This window comes from Cynocephalus volans, chromosome 3, assembly GCF_027409185.1.
Source record: "Cynocephalus volans isolate mCynVol1 chromosome 3, mCynVol1.pri, whole genome shotgun sequence".
NCBI classification, from domain to species: Eukaryota; Metazoa; Chordata; class Mammalia; order Dermoptera; family Cynocephalidae; genus Cynocephalus; species Cynocephalus volans.
In genome coordinates, this window is record NC_084462.1 from 148,580,711 (window position 1) to 148,603,794 (window position 23,084).

General features: G+C 35.9%; 1 protein-coding gene and 1 non-coding gene across 5 annotated transcripts in view; both read left to right on the plus strand.

Moving 5' to 3' along the window:
- The window catches only part of GPHN (gephyrin), a 562,178-nt gene that overhangs the window by 211,603 nt on the left and 327,491 nt on the right, over positions 1–23,084 (plus strand). For 3 of the 4 annotated variants that reach the window (XM_063088486.1, XM_063088482.1, XM_063088484.1), the window contains exon 4: positions 20,306–20,398. The exons of the other annotated variant lie outside the window; for it this stretch is intronic. In XM_063088486.1, the coding sequence (XP_062944556.1) occupies positions 20,306–20,398 (93 nt within the window). The remainder of the gene's footprint in view (positions 1–20,305; positions 20,399–23,084) is intronic. 4 annotated transcript variants of the gene reach the window in all.
- On the plus strand, positions 15,180–15,286 carry LOC134374165 (U6 spliceosomal RNA). Its single transcript, XR_010023040.1, has one exon. It is a non-coding gene; the product is annotated as a U6 spliceosomal RNA (small nuclear RNA).

The window sequence follows — 23,084 nt, forward strand, 5'->3', positions numbered from 1 at the left end:
TAAAGTTTCATGGATTAAACTTAATATTAACACATCCCCAGTGTGATAGTGTTAAGAGAGTGGGCAATCCTATTATGGTGATTGAAAGGTCGGGACTTGAGGAGATGATAAGATTGTGAGGATTGATTCATTCATGGAATAATGGGTATGGTTCTAATGGCTTTAAAAGTACAGCAAGTGAGGAGATTACTCTCTCTGGCTCATGCCATTTGCCACATGACACCCTGCATTGCTGTGAAGAGTCATTACCCACCAACAAAGCCCTCACCAGATGCACACCCTGGACCAGCCCTCCCCAGATGCCCAGCTCTGAACTGTAAGAAATAAGTTTTATTTTTTTATTTATTATAGTTTCAGGTATTCCATTAAGAGCAACAGAAATAGACATACCTGACAAGGGACTTCTATTCAGAATATATAAAGAACTCTCAAACTCAGCAGTAACAAAATAGTTAATTAGGAAATGGGCAAAAGACATGAAGAGACATCACTGAAAAAGTTATACAGAAGATAAGCACATGAAAAGTTCTTCAAAATCCTTACTCATTATGGAAATACAAATCCAAACCACAATGAGATTTCATATTACATCCTTATCAGAATGGCTAAAATTAAAAACAGTGATAACACTACATGCTGGAGAGGATGTGGAGAAACTAGACACTCATACATTACTGGTGTGAAATAAAATGGTACAGCCACTCTGAAAAAAAGAATGGCAGTTCCTTACAAAGCTGACCATGCACTGACCCAACAGTTGCACTGTTTAGCATTTATCCCAGAGAATTGAAAACTTACGTTCATGCATAAACTTATATATAAATTTTCATTGGGGCTTTATTTATAATAACCAAACCCAGAAAACTACCCAAATGTCCTTCAATGGGTGAATGACTAAACAAACTGCCATTTGTTTATCCATACCATGGAATACCATTGAGCAATCAAAAAGATAAAAGAACAAACTACTGGTGGATCTCAAGGACATGCTGAATGAAAAAAGTCTACCTCAGAAAGTTGTATACTGTGTTATTGCATTTATACGACATTCTTGAAATTGCAAAATTCTAGACAGAGAATAAACTAATGGTATCAGAGGGCTGGGAAGGGGAAATAGGAAAGAAAGCTGCTGTGTATTTAAAAGGGTAGCACAAGGGATATTTGTGATGGAACTTTCTTTATCTTGAGTAGTGGTGGTCATTCAAATCTACATAGGTAATAAAATTGCATAGAAGTAAATACACACAGATGAATGCATGTAAAATTGGTATAATCTAAATAAGGTTGGGCTGGCCAGTTAGCTCAGTTGGTTAGAGCACAGCCTTATAACACCAAAATCATAGGTTCAGATCCCCATACCAGCCAGCCACAAGAAAGAAAAGGAAAGAAGGAAGAAAGGAAGGAGGGAGGAAGAGAGAGAGAGGGAGGAGAGAGAAAGAAAGAAAGAAAAGATTGGTGAATTGCAGCATAGTCTGTTCTTGGTTGTGTTATTGTGTGATAGTTATACAAGTTGTTACCACTGGAGAAAACCGGTTGAAGGGTATGTGGTTTTTCTGTCTTATTTCTTACAACTGCATGAGAATTTATAATTATCTTAAAATAAAAAAAATTTTTAAATACTCATGCTAAAATTTAGATGAAAATTCATTAAGTTTACATTTATTTTGGAAAGCAAAGATGTTTTTGCAATACTGAGTGTTTAACTCTTATAGAAGCTAAATTCTTGATGAGTGTGGCTGAAAGGTCAGGACTCCCTTTCTCCACCTAGCTCCCATTTATAGGATGGAAGCTCTAGCCCAGATGCAGGACTGTTAGAATACTGGGACCTTGATTGCCCTTTGCACAACTTTCTCATAGTACACAACATCCACATCAGGAGAGTTGAGCCAAGAAAACCAAAGGCTATCATCCCTCTGCAACACTTAGAACAGTATCTCAGAGATTTTGTCCAGAGAGAGACGTAGTCCATAAGAACATTTTACTCCAAATATCTTCCCAAAAGAACTGGCCTTATTTGAAACAGAATGTGGAGATTTTGGTAATAGGTAAGCTTTTTAAGAGGAGGCTAATATTTACTCTATAGATCAAGAAGCTAAGCCAGCTAGTTAGCCTTAAAGAGCCTGGGAAAGAGAGGACAAAAAAGAGTCCTCCTGGGGTCGGAACCTCAAAGCTTGAGGTTCCTGCTTGAATTTAATTGGATCAAACTGTGGAACAATTTATGTCCCAGGACAGTCTTTAAAACAATAATGAAATCAGCTGAAAAAATTAGTGGAGTCTGAAAACTCCGTATGATAGAAAAAAGTCAGCTAGCTTTGTTATGGAACAAACTTGACAGAGAAGCAGTCGACACTCAGAGGGTTGGAGAGGCAGGTATTTTATTACGCGGGTGGGCCCAGATGAGCTAGTGCTCCAAGACCTGAGCTGAACAGAAAGACCTCGCAACAAGGTCCCAACCAGATGGGCCTCACTACAAGGTCCCACACAGATGGACCTCACTACAAGGTCCTTAAACCAGACAGGCCCTCAGGGAAACCCTTTCAGGATGTGATCAAGCTCCGCTTCCACCCAGAGGTGAGCTTGAACTGAACTGACGAGAGGAGCCCTACCTGTCCGGCAGGTGTCAGGGGTCTGGCTGGTCCTTCCCTCCATTGAGTCTAGTCGGACAGGCGCTCCCTAGGATCACCCTGCCCAGACCGGTGGCTCAAGAGGCCAGTCTGAATCACTTTCCGGCCAATGCACCAGAAAATGTTACAGAATGGTCTCGACAGAGAAGTGGTCGGCACTCAGAGGGTTGGAGAGTCAGGCATTTTTATTAGCCAGCAGGCCCAGATGAGCTAGCACTCCAAGACCTGAGCCCTGAGCTTAGTTTTTATGGGGTTTATATAGGTGGACCTTCCAGGTTCTTAAAGTTTCATTTTCTCAGCATTCATGTGGCTAGTGCAGTAGGTAATGTGATAAGGAAGCATGGTTATGGAAGCGAGGGTGCGAGCAGTTGATTAACAGTGAGGCTGATACAATAAGCAGGTACTATTTCAAAGGCAAAATAGGCTATTGAAAGAATTTAAAATTTTTCCAACAGCTTAACAGAGAGGTTGAGGAAAGAAAAGATATAAATAGAGCCGTGCTAAAACAAAGATATTCATCCCCCCAGGTTACTATGTGTGTGTGTGAGATATCAGAGGCTTTGCACTGGGTGGAAGTAGACTTTAATAAAATAGCCTAGGCAATTTAGTAAACAAATAAACAAGCAAACAATAACAACATAGTCCTGGAGAGGGGGAGGGGAATCGATAGTCAGGGTTGCTACAATATATTACATGACACGTCTAGTTTTCAACAAAAATTGTTGTTACATTTCTCACTGTGTAACAGAGATGTGAAAAAGGATTACTTACTCAAAGCAACATAAATACAATGAGAAGCCTGAAGGGACTGCACCTCAGCAATTCCTCTGTTAGAAGGAGAAAACTGAGTACAGCCCCCATTCAAATTTAGCTTCTGTTTTTTATTGTAAAGACAAGGAAATTTCACAAGAAAAATCAGTTGATTTGGGCAGGCCCCGTGGCTCACTTGGGAGAGTGTGGTGCTGATAGTGTGAAGGCTTCAGGTTCGGATCCAATATAGGGATGGCCAGTGCACTCACTGGTTGAGCGTGGTGTGGACGACACCGAGCCAAGGATTGCAATCCCCTTACCAGCCACACACACAAAAAAAGAAAAATCAGTGGATTCAATCATTTCAAAAGGACACAAAGACATGGGCTATGTGACAAAAGTTATCTATGGCTAAGTATAATTTAAACAATGGAAACTAGGAGCATCATTTAAATTAACAACATGACATTCCAAAGTAAAAGCTAAGTTGATCAAATTGTAATCATTATCTAATCCTAAATATAACCTCGCCTTAAATGATTTAAGCAAGAGTTGCATTCTTACGATTAAAGTTTCCACCAACAAAACAGCTTGCCCTTAGCAAATATTTTTTTTACATTTTTCCCTACTGCAATTCTTTCAACATCTTTTAACAATAATCACTATGTTAAATAATCAAAGTACATAATCCCAACCCTAAACAGTAATTAGAATTCATTAGATGGGTTTTGTCCCCTGGCTGTGGACTTTTGTTCCTTAATTGAGGACTTTTGTCCCATACATGCATACATTACCTAAAAACCCTATTCTAAAAATCAGACGAGAATCAAGATTTCTAATCTACAAATTATGAAACAAGCAAAGAACGGGAGAGGGTAACCTGTGAACAGGAGACAAAGCAGGCAACAGAAAATGCCTGTGAGAGGTTCTAGATGCTAAATTTAACGGATTTCAAAGCAGTCTATCTAAATATGTTCAAAAAAGAAAAGAACTATAGGAAATTATGCTGAAAGAAGTAAAGAAAGCTATGATGACAGTGTCTAATCAAATAGTTTATTAGTCAGTGTTCTCCAGAGAAATGGAATCCATAAGAGATATAGATACGTAAGAAGAGATTTATTATGGGAATTGGCGCATGTAGTAATGGAGGCAAGAAGTTCCATGATATGCCATCTATAAGCTGGAGAACCAGGAAAGCCAGTGTTGTAAATCAGTTCAAGCAGAAGCCGTGAGGGCCAGGGGAGCTGATAGCGTAACTCCCATTTTGAGGCCAAAGGCCTGAAACCAGTGGTCTGCTGGTATAAGTCTCAGAATCTGAAGGCCCAAGAACCAGGAGCTCCAGTGTCCAAGGGCAGAAGATGGATGTCCCAGCTCAGGAAAAGTGAAAAATAGTTCATCCTTCCTCTGCCTTTTTGTTCTATTTGGGCCCTCAGAAGATTGGATGACACCCACCCCCACTGGTGAGGGTAGATTTTCTTTACTTAGTCTACTAATTTAAATGCTAATCTCTTCAGAAAACACCGTCAGAAACACACCCAGAAATAATATTTTACCAGCTATCTGGGAATCCCTTAGCCTGTTCAAGTTCATAAAATTCAACACCACCAATAGAGGTAGAAATTATTTTTTAAAGAAAATTAAAACAATGAAATGCAAATTCTGGAGTTGAAAGTGTAACTGAAATGGAAGATTCACTAAAGGGGCTCCACTGCAGATCTAAGTAAGCAGAAGAACAAGTCAGTGAACTTGAAGATAGATCAATAGAGATTATGCAAGCCAAAGAACAAAGAAAAATGAACTGAGCCCTGAAGAAATGTGGGACACCATTAAGCAAACCAACATTTGAATAATTGGAATACAAGAAAGAGAGAAAAAAGCAGAAAAAAAATTACAAGAAATAATGGCTGAAACTTGCCAAATTTGATTACAAACTTGAATCTATACATCAAAGAAGCTCAATCAACTCCAGATAGGATAAAGTCAGATTCATACCCACATACCATAGTAAAAATACCAAAAGACAAAGAGAAAATTTTGAAAGCAGTAAGAGAAAATCACTCATCACAGTGAACCCCAGTAAAATTAACATATGACTTTTCATCAGTAAATGGAGGCATAAAGGCAGTGGAATGACATATTCAAAGTGCTGAAAGAAAAAAACTGTCAATCAACCAAGAATCTTATACTTGAAAAACAGGAAAACTATTTTCAGAAATGAAGGTGAAATAAAGATATTTCCAAATAAACAAAAACTGCTAACAGACCCACCTTGCTTTGAAATACTAAAGAAAATTTTTTAGTCTGAAAGTCAGTGACCACAGACAGTAGAATCCACACACAAAAAAAACAAAGAGCACTGACTGGTAAAGATAATTGTGTAATTACAAAAGAAAGTGTAAATTCGTATTGTCCTTTCCTCTCTTAACTGATTTAAAAGGCAATTGTATAAAACGATACATTGTTGAGCCTATAACATATAGAGATGTAACATATTTAATGATAACAGCACAAAGAAGATGGGCAGGAGCAAAGGTACACTGGAGTAAGTACATAATACCAGATGGTATGTGTATAATCCAGAAGAACAAAGTAAGAGAACTAGAAACAGTAAACAAGAGAGTAATATAACAAACTCTATAAATTATACTTATCTTCTTTCTTTTATCATCTTTATTATATATAACATATATAAAATTATATAAAATAAATATAGCAGTGTATTGTTGGGTTTGATTCATGTTTGTGTATGTGTGTATGTAAACATATATATTGTGTGTGATTGTGTCTATATGTATGCATATATGTATGTAGTAGTGTCATAATAATAGCACAAAAAGGGATAAGAGAGAACTATTTAGGATTAAAATGTCCATATCTCATTGAATTAAGCTAATATATATTGAAGTAGATTCTGATAAGATATACATGATAAACCTTAGAGCAACCACTAAGAAAGTAGTAAAGGAGGAAAGAGGAACAAGAAGGAGATAAGAAACATATAGAAAACATGAAGAAAAATGGCATATGTAAATTCAGCTGTATCAATAACATTAATGTGAATGGATTTAACAATCCAATCAAAAGGCATACATTGTCAGACTGGTAAAAAAGTTTTAAAAAGACCCATCTTTATGTTCTCTGCAGTAGACACATTGTGTATTCAAAGATATATATAGGTTGAAATTAAGAGTAGAAAAAATACATCATGCAAAGAAAAAGAAGAAAAGGAAATGATAGAATTAAAATTCTTTTATTAGTTTGTATACTTTTATGAAAAGATGCTTCCCTTTATCTACTGTTTAGTTCTGAATTGATACAGTTCATGTAGAAAAAGCAGGATAAGTGCTTGACTCTTTCTCTTTGTATGATTTCAGTTCATTGAAATTTCTGAGACTTACTTTATGGCCCAGTACACTGTCTACTTTGGTAATTGTTAACATTTGCACTTGAAAAGTTCTATAAAATTTTTCAGTGGTTAGTTTAATGTTGCATATGTGTACATTAGGACAAGTTTGTTTATTGTGTTTTTCAGATATTCTACATTTTCACTAATTTTCTTTTGTCTGCTTATCTAACAGTTACTTAGAAAGGTATGTAGAAATATCCAACTGTGATATGGATTTGGCTATTTTCCTTTTGATTCTATCAACTTCTGCTTTATGTATTTTTGTAGCTATGCTATTGGGTGTTGGCAAAATACTTTTATATCTGCTTATTTGAATTGACTTATTATTCTAAAATGTTTTAAATTTTGAATGGTATTTATTGACATACTTTTTTGATACAATAATGTTAAACAACTATTTTGGTTGGTGTTTTCATATCGTTTTCTATCATTTTAATTTCAATCTCTCTTGTCATTATATCTAAAATGTAACTGTCTCTTTTAAACGTTTTTGTACCTGTTTTTGAAAACTTGTTAGTCAGTGTACTTAGACCATTTTCATTTATTATAATAATTAAGTATTATTACTAGTTTTCTATTTAGTTCATTTATTTTCTTTTCCCCTCTTTTCTTGTCTTCTTTTAGATTAATAGAGTAGCTTGTATTATTTAATTTTTTCCTTCTATTAATTTAGTTATACATTCTTTGAGTGTATAACTCAAAGTTATACATTCTTTGAGTGTTTTGGTTTGCTTTTTTTGTGTGTGTATTCTTTTTTTTTTTTTTTTAACGATTTACCCTAGGTTATATTACAACATGCATCCATTACAATTTCTAATACTAATAATTGCTTTTATCATTTCTAATATTAATAATTGCTTTTCTTCATATCTTTCATCAATTTGGGGAAATTTTTAAACATTGTTTTTGACTATTGCTTCTTCTTATTCTTTCTTTTCATTCTGGAATCCAGTTTTACTATATTATACCTTTTGAATGTGTCCCATGTTTTGTTTTGTTTTTTTATTGTCCTCTTATGTTCCTCTGTTCATTCTTTTTTCTTTCTCTGAATCAATTTTTGTTTTGTTGTTGTTGATGATCTGTCTTTGAGTTTAGAATTTGTGTTCTGCTGCATTTTTCCTTTTGACCTGTGTTTCCATTCTTTTTTTTTTTTTTTTTTTTTATTTTTTCAAAGAATAGAACTCTGGGTTTATTTTTATTTCAAATGTAAGGTCAATACAAGGACTGTTAATTTGCAGCTGTTCTGTAGAGTGCAAATTCTTTTTTTTTTTTTTTTTAATTTTATTTTGTCGATATACATGGTAGCTGATTATTGCTCCCCATCACCAAGACCTCCCTCCCTTCTCCCTCCCCCCCTCCCCCCAACAATGTCCTTTCTGTTTGCTTGTCGTATCAACTTCAAATAATTGTGGTTGTTATATCTTCTTCCCCCCCCCCGGTTTTTATTTTTGTGTGTGTGTGTGTGCCTGACTTGTTTCACTTAATATAATTCTCTCAAGGTCCATCCATGTTGTTGCAAATGGCAGTATTTCATTCGTTTTTATAGCTGAGTAGTATTCCATTGTGTAGATGTACCACATTTTCCGTATCCACTCATCTGATGATGGATATTTGGGCTGGTTCCAACTCTTGGCTATTGTAAAGAGTGTTGCAATGAACATTGGGGAACAGGTATACCTTCGACTTGATGATTTCCATTCCTCTGGGTATATTCCCAACAGTGGGATAGCTGGGTCGTATGGTAGATCTATCTGCAATTGTTTGAGGAACCTCCATACCATTTTCCATAGAGGCTGCACCATTTTGCAGTCCCACCAACAATGTATGAGAGTTCCTTTTTCTCCGCAACCTCGCCAGCATTTATCGTTCAGAGTCTTTTGGATTTTAGCCATCCTAACTGGGGTTAGATGGTATCTCAATGTGGTTTTGATTTGCATTTCCCGGATGCTGAGTGATGTTGAGCATTTTTTCATATGTCTGTTGGCCATTTGGATATCTTCCTTAGAGAAATGCCTACTTAACTCTTTTGCCCAATTTTTAATTGGGTTGCTTATTTTCTTCTTGTAAAGTTGTTTGAGTTCCTTATATATTCTGGATATTAATCCTTTGTCAGATATATATTTTGTAAATATTTTCTCCCACTCTGTTGGTTGTCTTTTAACTCTTTTAATTGTTTCTTTTGCTGTGCAGAAGCTTTTTAGTTTGATATAATCCCATTTGTTTATTTTTCCTTTGGTTGTCCGTGCTTTTGGGGTTGTATTCATGAAGTCTGTGCCCAGTCCTATTTCCTGAAGTGTTTCTCCTATGTTTTCTTTAAGAAGTTTTATTGTTTCAGGGTTAATCCATTAACAATAAATCCTTAATCCATTTTGAGTTGATTTTAGTATACGGCGAGAGGTATGGATCTAGTTTCATTCTCCTGCATATGGATATCCAGTTATCCCAGCACCATTTGCTGAAGAGGCAGTCCCTTCGCCACTGAATAGGCTTGGTGCCTTTGTCAAAGATCAGATGGCAGTAAGTGTGTGGGTTGATTTCTGGATTCTCTATTCTATTCCATTGGTCAGTGTGTCTGTTTTTATGCCAGTACCATACTGTTTTGGTTATTATAGCTTTGTAGTATAGCTTAAAGTCAGGTAGTGTTATGCCTCCAGCTTTATTTTTTTTGCTGAGCATTGCTTTGGCTATGCGTGGTCTTTTATTGTTCCATATAAATGTCTGGATAGTTTTTTCCATTTCTGAGAAAAATGTGATTGGAATTTTGATGGGGATTGCATTGAATTTGTATATCACTTTGGGTAGTATGGACATTTTCACTATGTTGATTCTTCCAATCCAAGAGCATGGGATATCTTTCCATCTTCTTGTATCGTCTCTAATTTCTCTCAGCAGTGGTTTGTAGTTCTCATTATAGAGATTTTTCACCTCCTTGGTTAACTCAATTCCTAAGTATTTTATTTTTTTGGTGGCTATTGTAAATGGGCAGGCTTTCTTGATTTCTCTTTCTGCATGTTCACTATTGGAGAAAAGAAATGCTACTGATTTTTGTGTGTTGATTTTGTATCCTGCTACTGTGCTTAAATCATCTATCAATTCCAAGAGTTTTTTTGTAGAGGTTTTAGGCTCTTCGATATATAGGATCATGTCATCTGCAAACAGGGACAGTTTGACTTCATCTTTTCCAATCTGAATGCCCTTTATTTCCTTCTCTTCTCTGATTGCTCTGGCTAGTACTTCCAACACTATGTTAAATAGGAGTGGTGAGAGTGGGCATCCTTGTCTAGTTCCTGTTCTTAAAGGAAAAGCTTTCAGCTTTTCCCCATTCAGGATGATATTGGCAGTGGGTTTGGTATATATGGCTTTAATTATGTTGAGATACTTTCCCTCTATACCTAACTTATAGAGGGTCTTTGTCATGAATGAGTGCTGAACTTTATCAAATGCTTTTTCAGCATCTATAGAGATGATCATATGGTCCTTGTGTTTGAGTTTATTAATATGGTGTATCACATTTATTGATTTGCGTATGTTGAACCAACCTTGCATCCCTGGGATGAATCCCACTTGATCGTGATGTATAATTTTACGTATGTGTTGCTGTATTCTGTTTGCTAGTAATTTAGTGAGGATTTTTGCATCTATATTCATCAAGGATATTGGCCTGTAGTTTTCTTTTTTGGTTACATCTTTACCTGGTTTTGGTATCAGGATGATGTTTGCTTCATAGAATGAGTTTGGGAGATTTGCGTCCGTTTCAATCTTTTGGAATAGTTTGTAAAGAATCGGTGTCAATTCCTCTTTGAATGTTTGGTAAAATTCTGCTGTGAATCCATCTGGTCCTGGGCTTTTCTTTGTTGGGAGCCTACTGATAACAGCTTCAATCTCCTTTATTGTTATTGGTCTGTTCAAATTTTCTACGTCTTCACGGTTCAGTTTTGGGAGCTTGTGTGTGTCCAGAAATTTATCCATTTCCTCCAGATTTTCAAATTTGTTGGCGTATAGTTGTTTATAGTAGTCTCGAATGATTCCTTGTATTTCAGATGAATCAGTTGTAATATCGCCTTTTTCATTTCTAATTTTTGTTATTTGAGTCTTCTCTCTTCTTTTTTTTGTTAGCCATGCTAATGGTTTGTCAATTTTATTTATCTTTTCAAAAAACCAACTTTTTGATTCGTTGATCTTTTGAATTCTTTTTTGGTTTTCAATTTCATTCAGTTCTGCTCTGATCTTAATGATTTCTTTCCGTCTGCTAAGTTTAGGTTTGGATTGTTCTTGTTTTTCTAGTTCTTTAAGGTGAAGTGTTAGGTTGTTCACTTGCCATCTTTCTGTTCTTCTGAAGTGAGCGTTTAGTGCAATAAATTTTCCCCTCAATACTGCTTTTGCAGTATCCCACAGGTTTTGGTATGATGTATCATTATTTTCATTAGTTTCAATAAACTTTTTGATTTCCTGCTTGATTTCTTCTTGGACCCATATGTCATTAAGTAGAATGCTGTTTAATTTCCATGTGTTTGTATAGTTTCCAGAGTTTCGTTTGTTATTAATTTCTATTTTTAATCCATTGTGGTCTGAGAAGATACATGGGATAATTGCAATTTTTTTGAATTTATTGAGACTTGATTTGTGACCTAATATGTGATCTATCCTGGAGAATGATCCATGTGCTGCTGAGAAGAATGAATATTCTGAGGTTGTTGGGTGGAATGTTCTGTAGATATCTGCCAAATCCAATTGGTCTAGAGTCTTGTTTAGATCTTGTGTTTCTCTACTGATTCTTTGCCTAGATGATCTGTCTAATATTGACAGTGGGGTGTTCAGGTCCCCTGCTATTATGGTATTAGTGTCTATTTCCTTCTTTAGGTCTAATAGAGTTTGTTTTATAAATCTGGCTGCTCCAACATTGGGTGCATACATATTTATGATTGTTATGTCTTCTTGTTGGATCAGTCCTTTTATCATTAAGTAGTGTCCCTCAATGTCTCTTTTTATGGTTTTTAGTTTAAAGTCTATTTTGTCAGATATAAGAATAGGTACTCCAGCTCGTTTTTCTTTTCTGTTTGCCTGGTAAATCTTTTTCCATCCTTTCACTCTTAGTCTTTGTGAATCTTTATGGGTGAGGTGGGTCTCTTGTAGGCAGCATATAGTTGGGTCCTGCTTTTTGATCCAGTCAGCCAGTCTGTGTCTTTTAATTGGGGAATTTAAGCCTTTTACATTAAGAGTTGTTATTGAAAGGTGTTGATTTATTCCTAGCATTTTATTGGTTGTTTGGTTGTCTTAGGTGTCTTTTGTTCCTTGCTTTCTGATTTACTGTTTGTTTTCTGTGTTTTTTGGTTCCTTAGGTTGTAGATAGTGTTTTTGTTAGCTTGTTTTCTCTTCATGAATGCTATTTTTATTATACTAGTGGGTTTAGATTTTTCTTGGGTTTTTATGGCAGTGGTAGTTATTTTTCAGGAACCAAACCCAGTACTCCCTTGAGGATTTCTTGTAAGGGTGGTCTTGTGGTAGTGAACTCCTGCAGTTTTTGTTTGTCAGAGAAATATACTATTTGCCCCTCATTTCGGAAGGATAGCCTTGCAGGGTAGAGTATTCTTGGCTGGCAATCTTTGTCTTTTAGTATTTTGAAAATATCATCCCATTCCTTTCTAGCTTTTAGGGTTTGTGATGAAAAGTCTGAGGTTAACCTGATTGGGGCTCCCTTATAGGTGATTTGACGCTTCTCTCTTGCAGCTTTTAAGATTCTCTCTTTATCTCTGAGTTTTGCCAATTTGACTATGACATGTCTTGGAGAAGACCTTTTTGGGTTGAATACGTTTGGAGATCGTTGAGTTTACCTGGGGCCGGAGTCCAGGGTATGGTGGAGTGACATTCGGCCCACCCGTACTTCCTTGCCCTCCCGACACTGGCCCGGGACACCCCCCGCCACCAGCCCCGCCAGAGAACCGCGGAGGGAGTGGGAGAGGAGGCCGGTCCGCAGGCTCCAGAAAGCCCGGCGCCAGGCCAAGCAAGTGGGAGGGCTCAGTGATGGCCGAGTAGGGCGGAGCTGCCCGCACCTGGGAAAATGGAGGCAGCACCGGGGCGGTGAGTGGCCTGGTGGTGCAGGCGGGAGCCGTGTGGGCATCCACCCCCCCGAACAGAGCTGTGCCAGGGATCACTCACAGTGCTGTGCCAGGTCGGGTGCTTGCTCTCTGTCTCTGGTTTGCCGCCTTTCCCAGTTCTCGGCGCTGCCGCCTCGGGCTGTTCAGTCGCGGCACGGCTCCGGCGCTCCCAGGAATCTTCTTTAATGCCGGCCTGAAACCTCGAATCCTGAATAGGGCAGCTGGCTGCCTTCAGCGCGGCCCCGGCCTCCGGGATCCTGGCTGCATCCACAGCAGCCCTGGCGCCATGTTCCCTGTTTCGAGACTCGCTTTTGCAGCTAAGAAACAGTTCTTTTCCTGCTCCACACTTCAAAGCTGTTGCCTGTAAATGAGGCAGCCTCTCCTGCCGGGGGCAAAGTGGCGGTCACCCCCCACTACCGGTCAGCAGCAGCGGTCCTCCCTTAAGAGATGGCGAGAGGAAGGTCCACAAGTTTCCCGGCTGCCTGAGGCCCAGTGGCCGCCTTTTCCACCTCAGCTACTCCGCGCCAGCCGCCGCAGCCGCCGCCATCTTCTGCATTTACTTTTTAAAAAAAAACTTAGTGAAAGTTTCAGCTACAATAACAAATATTTATTTGCTATTATCTTCAATAGAAAAAAAGTTATTTTTTAAAAGGCTCTAAGAAAATATATTTTTAGAATGCTAATTTTAAAGTGATTTGGGGTAGACTGACAAAGCCCAAAGAACCAAAGGAACAGAGAGAGATTTCTACTTCCGAAAATACATGAATACAGATAAGATGTGACTAATGGATAAAGAATGGGAGAATCTGCCTAGAAAAATAAATAAGTTAAATTCAGGAAACAACTTGGGAAAAAAAGACATATGGAACAGTATCTCAGGAAAATTTTTCTCTAATATAAAAGCATTCATAAGATAGTTGGATTCTCAAAAATGTTTGCATTGTTATTTTGTTAGTTTTTGTATGTTTTCTTTATCATGATCATAATGAAAACTATCATTAGAGAGATACTCTTGGGTGAGAGTAAAATTTTGCTAAAAATCTGTGTAACCGGTTTTCTGATCATGATAAAGAAAACATGTATTCATAAATACATGCAATATCTCTAAAACAATTTTATTAAGGGGGGCATAACCTCTTTCATAGCACTAACTATAATATATTTATGTACCATGCTATCTTAATTTATTCATACTTCTGAACTCTTTGACATCAAGGACATTTGTCATGCTTAAACTATACACATACATATACATTCAGATGTATGTTTGTATATTCTTGGCACATACTAGGCATTTGAATGTTTCTTAAACTGATTAAATTATATAATCATATTCCTAAGACTTTGTGCTAATGTATTTAAATATAACTCATATCAAGTTTACTTTCAGAGCTATTTTGAAGCTTGTTTATAAAGGATAGATAAACTTATAACTAATAAAATATAAATTGGAAATAACAGCCAGAAAAAGGATGCAAAAATGGTAACTGTGAAAGTAGGTGTATCCATGTTCTATTGTTGCATTAAAAACCAACACAAAACTTAGTGGCTTAAAACAATGATTTATTATTTCTTACAAATCTGTGGATTTTCTGGTCTCAGCTGAGTGTATCTTCTTCTGGTCTTACCTGGGGTCACTCATGTGGCTGAAATAATGTGTCAGCTCAACTGAGGCTGGTGAATCTAAGATGGCCTTACTCAGATGTCTGGGGCCTTGGTGCTGGCTGTTCTGGTAGGCCTTTTTATCCATGTGTTCTCCAGTCATTCCATTGTCTAGCCTAGCCTTCCTTACATGGTAGTAGTAGTGAAGAAGAGTGAAGGCAGAAGATGTGAGGTCTTTGGAGACCTAGCTTCAGAACTAACACACCATGACTTACTGTTTCATTCTATTGGTCAAAGCAAGTCAGAAGTCCAGCCCATTTCAAGGGTTGTAGAAATAGACTTCACCTCTTGACAGGAGCATTTACAAAGAATATATGGCCATATTTAACCTACCATAGTAGGATACATATAGTTATTGAGTACAAAATTCATTTCCAAATGAGGGGAAAGGAGAATTAAAGTACTAGCTATCAGAATGACAGACGAATACCAGAAAATTCAGTGTTTAAAATCCCTTTATTTTTTAATAATACATACAAATTATAAAAAATTCAAACAGTGCAAAAAAGTAAAATGTACTTCAAATCTAATTATGCAGAAGTAACAATTAACATTAGTTGTACAATATTCCAACATCTTTCTATGCATATTATGTAGATAGAAGAATATGTGGATGTTCAAATGAGTGAAAGACAAACAAATTTGCTCACTTCGGCAGCACATATACTAAAATTGGAACAATACAGAGATGATTAGCATGACCACTGCACAAGGATGACACACAAATTTGTGAAGCATTCCTTATTTTTTTAGGGCTGGCCAGTTAGATCAGCAAGTTAGAGCATGGTGTTATAACACCAAGGTCAAGGTTTGGATCCCCACACCAGCCAGCTGCCAAAAAAAAGCAAAAACAAAACAAGGATAATTCTCTAAAGTTAATACATATTACAAGAAGCCTTTTATTTACATTTAAACAGAAGAAAAAATAACTGAATGAAAGACATTGAGTTTGAAATAAATTTTTTTATTACAAGAGATATTATGTTCTGAATACCCTCTAAAGTCAAAAAAGAAAATAGGAGAATCATTGACAGATTACAGACATATGTTTAACTATCTTTTTAAACTTTAGAGAGCATTGGGGGGGAGGGAGGAGGGAGGGAGGTTTTGGTGATGGGCAACAATAATCAGCCACAATGTATATCGACAAAATAAAATTTTTTTAAAAAAAATAAATAAATAAAAAATAAATAAACTTTAGAGAGCATTGGTTGGATCCCTGCTATGAAAGATAAGGTTATTAGCACTATTATGTTTCTCTCTACCTACATTCTCCTTACCTTCAATTTCTGTTTATTATCTGATTATCAGAAAAATACTGACAGAACAAGTCCTCAAACTAGAGCTTATTTCAAAACCATTGCAGAGATGTAGGAAGAAAGATGAAAAAGTCATCCCAGATTATATCAGATCTTGAACTCGCACAGAGAAAAATAGGAAAAGCGAGAAACCAGAGACATGAAATATGCAATATTTGTTGGAATACTCTGTGCTTCTTTCTAAAATGTTATTAAATGTCCAGTACTACAGTCTTTCTTCCTAGATAAGAGCTTAGGTCATGGTTATGTGGGGAGTGTAATTAGGTTTCAGATTAGTTCCCCAATTCAAATTGCATTTATTCCTGGAACCGTCATCTTGATCATAGTCAGCCCCTTGTTGCACCTGTTTCTCATAGCAGCTGCTTACAAGATGGAAAAGATAAGGAATCGCTTTCAGTTTGCATCTCTCTAGATTTGGAGGTATTAGTGAGAAATTTTAGGATTTTTATAAATCACATTATGACTTCCTTGGGGTCCAGAGCAGCATTAGGAACCTCATAATGCTGTATTGTGCTTCTCAAAGATCTTTTATTTCTGTCCTTAACCACCCAACTTTTGAGATTTATTACTTGAAGCTATATCTTCTTTCTTATTTGGTTGTCAGTGGTGGAGGTTTTTTCCTCTACTCTTTTTTGTTCATTTTGTTAGATGTTGAGAGAAGGGGGAATTATGCCTTCATTGTACTTGACTAACCTGGAAACTCAGGCCAGTAAATTTTTAAATACCTTCCATGTAAGAGAAAATTAATTACTAAAACAGACAATGTCCTCAGCCTCAGTTTTGCAACAGATGCAGAGGAATCTTTTGTAAAGCTGTTTTATGCAAAAATCCTTAATGACATTCTACCTGGTAGAGCAGACACATATTAAGGTTTATCTCAGAATGAGAGGGATCTTACAGATATAGAAACAAAGATGGTAAGATAAATTGCTTTCTAACTAAGCTGACATAAATTACTAAGTTAAATAAGGTGAATTAAATAGGTTGCTAAGATAAATAACTAGCTAAGGTAAGTTGCTTTTTTAACATGATAGAAAAATGACTCAATATCTAGAGGTGGTATATGGTTAGAAAGCATATTCAGTCCAGTTTAATGTGCATATATGTCACCTTGAGGAATCTTTCTAAGAATATAGATTCTGAGGCAGGAGATCTTGGAAGGAATGTGAGATTTTGTATTTCTAACAAGCGCCCAGATGATACCAATGCTGCTGGTATTCAGATCATTCTTTTAGTAACAAGGTTCTAGACAGCTATAGACTAAGAGCTCTTCTACTTGACTGAATTCTTGAGACCAGGGACTATGCCTTATTTATCTTTGCATTCCTGTTGTCTAATGAAGTGCCTAAATAAAAGTATGTCCTAAAATATTTTCTTGTTAAATGCATGAATTAATGAATCAATAAATGCATGTTACTATTCGGGGCCTGGAATACTGATATTCTCTATATGGGGGATGAAGAAGAATCCTTATGTTTTGGAAACCAACTGAGTGAATGATAGGATTGCTATTTTGTCTTTGTTTTTTGTTTGTTTTTTTTTTTTTTTGGCAGCTGGCTGGTGCAAGGATCTGAACCCTTGACCTTGGTATTATAACACCATGCTCTAACCATCTGAGCAACCAGCCAGCCCACTATTTTGTCTCAAAGTCTAAAAGCCTAATTAAAAATTTTGGTGACATGAGAAACTGATGCACATCACAAAAACAGCTGCTTTGGACAACAAAATACTATGTCCCAGATACTTGAACACAATTTTAATTGAGCTCAAGATATCAAATATTACTAAGTAAAAGAAATCTATATAGTAAGGGTTACCAATTATCCATCCTAGGAATAGAAAAATTTGAGTATTCCAACTAATTTTAAGCTTTATGACATCTCTGTGGGCCCACCCTGTTGAGTTAGCTGTGAAATTTACCCTCAAGTAACTGAACAAATTGTCTCTTTAGACTAGTAGTTCTTAATTGCTTGACTGCGTTTTAGAATTACCAGGGAAGCTTTTAAACATTCCAGTGCCCAGGCTGCACCCCAGAGATGGGACCCAGGTATTTTTTAAAACTACATGGATGATTTGTGTGCAGCCAAGGTTGAGAATCCCTTACTTGACCATTAGCTCTTTGAAATCAGGATCCGCGTTTTATTTATTTTTTAACTCTTAACATTTAATACACGGTAGATACTCCGTAAACATTTACTTTTAACAGATGAATTATGTTATAAGGAAGTATTGCCTATTGCAAAACATTCTTCAGTAGCATTCTTCAATATAAAGGGACCATTTTGACTATCTGTATTAGCATCTTGAAAGTTGAAAAGTCTGAATGCCCTCTTGGTATTAATACTGAAAGCTGGTGTTTGGTATAGATATGTTTTTTAGTGTTGACATATTGTGTTGATAAAACTTAGATTTCATATCACTTTTTATAAGATCTGATGTAAATGGAGTGTTGTCAGAGAGGAGAAAGTTGTGGCACAGGCACTTCACTACCATGATAGAGAACTTAGGAATGTTACAAAGAGATCCAAAGTGTTCTAGGTTACAACAGAAGATTAAGGTCAGTTAATCTGCTCTCTGGTTAGTTGTGGTATCAGTCATGCATATTACATACCAGAAATAATAATGAACTACTTGGAATAATGAATAGTTAGGCTTTTCTACTTTTTAAATAGATAGAAGGACAGACACTTGAAGTTTAACTTTGGTTTATGATATCACCGCAGAACACCTTTACTATAATATAGTTGGCCCTCCATATCCATACATTCTGCATCTGCAGATTCAACCAACTGCAAATTGAAAATAAATGAAAAAATAATAAAAATTAACTAAACAATAAAAAATAATTTTAAAAAACAATGTGGTATAACAACTATTTCCATAGCATTTATATTGTATCAGGTATTATAAGTAATCTAGAGATGATTTAAAGTATATGGGAGAATGCGCATAGGTTATATGCAAGTACTGTGCCATTTTATATAAAGCATTTGAGCATCCATGGGTTTTGGTATCCACAGGGTCCTAAATCCAGTCGTGGATACAGAGGAAGGATTGTACTTAACTGATTTTTTTTCTTTTTTCTTTTTCTTTTTCTTTTTGAATTTTCCTCAGAACAAAACTATAACTGTATCAGTTAAGCTCTCAGCAGCCTACAATTTCTATCTTTTAAAAAATAGTTTGTTGCCATTAATTAATCATAGCAGGAAAAAAATCCTCCTCATTTGGAGCTTTGGGCTCTGGATTCCTCTGATACCAGGAAAAAACAATAATGTGAGAAGATAGGGGAAAAAATCATGTTTAGATCCTGCATTTGTCCTTCTAAAATATTTATCCTCATTTTCTGTCACTGAGGAATTTGAGAACTGAGAGCATTGTATTTTACATCTAGTTATCAGCAACTAAATGGTGTAACTGTATTATTAAATTTTGATTCTAAATTGTAAAAAGATAATCAACAATATCAAAGCAAGTATGGGATTATAGTCTAATAAGCACTTAATAGCCCTTTAAAATAAATAACTAAAATGTAGGCTGGATTAATAGAATTAGCAATAGATAGAAAAAGCCAGCAGAGATCTTAGTTCCACTTCTTTACAAACTAGCTGTTTAACTTTGAGTGAATTATTTAACCACTTTTTACTTCAGTTGTCTCATCTAGAAAATAAAGGGGTAAATATGCTAAGGTCCCTAACGGCTCCAAAATTTAATTCTAATCTCTATAAATGTCATAATATTAGCGTGGAAAAAGTAACTTTAAGCAATCATTTATTCCTACCCCTTGTTTTTAAGACAACCAAGTAAAATAAATATGGAAAAATGTAAAACTTTCCTAAGCAACCTGAAAATGAGCAGAAAATATTGATTCAATTATAGGCAGAATATAGGGGAACATAAACTGAAAGTTCAGCAGACTTAGTTTGAATCCTGGTTCTTTCTCCTTCTAGTTTGTGAGCCCACCAGCAAGTGTTTTAATCGCTGAATCCGTGAATGAAACAATGAATGTGTTTCCTTATATATTAAGTAGAAGTATGAATATTAACTGGTAGGATTGGTACAGTTATTAAATAATGAGATCATATAATTAATACAGTGGCCAATTGCTTTTTTGACTTGAATATATTTTGAATGGTTGAAAAGAACTTCAGATGTGCCATGTAAGTACATAATAAACATTAAGTATAAACTTTTTATGGTATTTCTTGTGTTTCACTTACCTTCAAGAATTTGATGCTTGCATCCTCATTTTCTCTTATTCATGAAATAAATACCCAAAACTGCAGCGCTTTTTGGTTAGGAATAAAACTGTTCCATGAATTATGCTTCAGAATTTTCTTGTTGATTGAATCTGTGTTTTCTCACTATATGTGAAGTGTTTGAGGACTTGGGAATGTTTTGAGCAGGCAGGCAAGTCATTCTGCATGTGACAATACTATTTTTTTCTTTTAGGAAACACTGATAGATTGGTGTGATGAAAAGGAACTTAATTTAATACTAACAACTGGAGGAACAGGGTTTGCACCACGAGATGTCACTCCAGAGGTGAGATAGTACATGCCTTTTATACATATTCAGGGAGTAAACTAATCTTGTTATTTGTAATCCTTTTTACTATTTTTATATCATTTTTATAATTTTGCTAGACAGAATAAGTGATTTATGGTTCTAAGTATGTGAAAATTTTGCTTTGGAAGAATTATTATGTGTTTCTTAGTTTTTTTTTTTTTTTCCTTCTGACTTAAACTAGAAATGATACAATATGAGGAAGACTGGTCCAGAAAGCAATCCTTTGCTTGCTTGGTGGTTTGCAGTGTCAGCTGAACTTCAGGCACATGGCACATTGCCAAGGAAGGTGATAGCAAAATTCTGACTGTTAGCATGGCATCTGATCTGATGTGCTTTGTCAATACAAAATTGGATCTGATTTCCCTTTTCTTGAAGTACTTTTGTCATTTGTCTCAAAGTACAGTAGGATGACTGCAATAGAATATTTATACCAATTTTATACTATTGATGAAAAAGGGTTATATTTTCCATAAATTTAAATGTGAACTGCACTTAAATGTAGAATTTAACAAGTCGAAAACAGAATTAATAGCTAGGCTTCATGCCACAAGAATCACCTTTAACCTTTGCACAGGAAGAAAAATTAGGGAAAGAAGGAACAGTGAGCACTGTTCACTAATACACGGGCGGACTTCAGGCTTTACTTTGGAGTCATACGGAAACTACATTACCACTTATGACATTGTTTCCTTAGCTCCCAAAAAAGTGTTTCTTGGCTTTATTTCAACTTAATGTTAACTATGTCCTCCTATTTTCAAATCAGTACACTATTCTATCTACTGCTTTATTAACAGCAAAGTACTTTTGCTTTGCATCTATTAAATAATTGCTGTCCTTATGCTAGTACAGTGGTTTTCAAACTGTAGCCTGCATTAGAATCAATTAGAAGGCTCGTTAAAACAGTCTTCTGGGTACCACCCCTAGAATTTCTGATTCAGTAAACCTGCAGTGGGTCCTAAGAATTTATTTCCAAAAAGGCCCCAGGCCAGGCAGATGTTACTACTCCATATTCTACACTTCCAAACTTTGAAAACTACTGGTCTAAGATATGAAAATGCATTTTTTTAAACAAGTAGTAAAATATCTTCTATTTTCCTATGTAACAATCATGGCACATTTTTTTATATTATTATAATTATAATCATAAATAATTTTGCTTTTAAAGCAATCGGAATAGTGTTGTATTGGGAGATTGTTAACTAAAATTGCATACATAAGAAGGTCATCCTTATACACTTTATTAAGCTTCTGGGTCCTAAAGGGAAATGGTCCTTTGGCCAATTTTTACATTTCTTTTATACTGTGAGATGAACTAAAAAAGTAGAAATGAAAGAGAAGCCATCTCCTGCAGAGGTATGTTTGCATTTTGTTTTGTTTGTGAGAAAATTGACTACGTATGTGAAGAGATTAATTTTCCAGTTTGGGCGTTGTGTTAAATGTTTGAGATAAATACTTTGGGTTTATATATCCTTATTTTTTTGTGTAATGATTTGATATTTTCATACTACTACTTGTTTTTATATCAGAAAAGTAGAAAAAAATTACCATAGAACTCATTCATAACCCAAAACAGCATTATTTTTAATTGTGAGGTAATAATTCACATCACAAAGTATTTTGTATACAATGGAGCTTCAAGTTAATATCAAAATGCTAGGCTGAAAATTCAGACCTTTGAATTCTGGCTGTGCTACCTACCTCCTAATAAGGTGACCATATATGGGCTGTTTTTACTTAAATTTATGATACCAATTGTGTGGGTTTTTTTCTCATACCAACCAATTCTCCACTGTCCAGACATCAAATGTCCATTTCATTTCAATTCAATTGTGACACTACCTGTCTGGAATCAGCATCAGACTCCACAGGTTTAAGAGCTCAGTCTCACATGACTGCCTTCACTTCAGATGCCAGTCACAGGTATCAGGTCCTCACACTTCAGTCCTACTTGGCTACAAAGTCAGTGGGTTCCCACAGGCCCCCCCCCTTTCCAATTCAATAATTTGCTAGACTGGCTCTCAAAACTCTGGAAGAGATGCATAGGGCAAGGTATGTTGGGGAGGATGGGCAGAGGTTCTATGCATTCTCACTCTTCCAGCACCTGAATATGGATTCAATCTGGACTCTCTCTGAATCTCATTATTCAAAAGTTTTCATAGAGCTCAATCTCCAGCCCCACTCCTCAGTGGGTGGGGCTGAAAGTTCCACAGTCTAATCACTTGTTCTTTCTAGTGAACAGCACTGTCTTGAGGCTATCTAGAGGCTCCAACCTAAGTCATCTCATTAGCATAAATTCAGGGGTGATCTAAAGGGGTTTGTAATGAATAACAAAAGAAACTGCTATCACTCAGGAAATTCCAAGAGTTTTAAGAATTCTATGTCTGGAACCAAGGACAAAGAACAAATATATTTTTGTGTTATACCTCAATACAGTAGTTATTTAACTATTCTGTGCCTTAGTTTCCTATAAAATGCGGGGAATAAAAGTACTTATTTACCAAGGTGGCTGTAAGCATTCAGTGAGAACTGTTTCTGGCATTTTATGTAAGAGTTAACTTATGAAGATTAAATATTTTTTATTAGTTGCTATATAACTACCAAACGGACAAATTTGGTAGGGTTTTTTTTTTTCATATATAACTACCAAATGGACAAATATAGT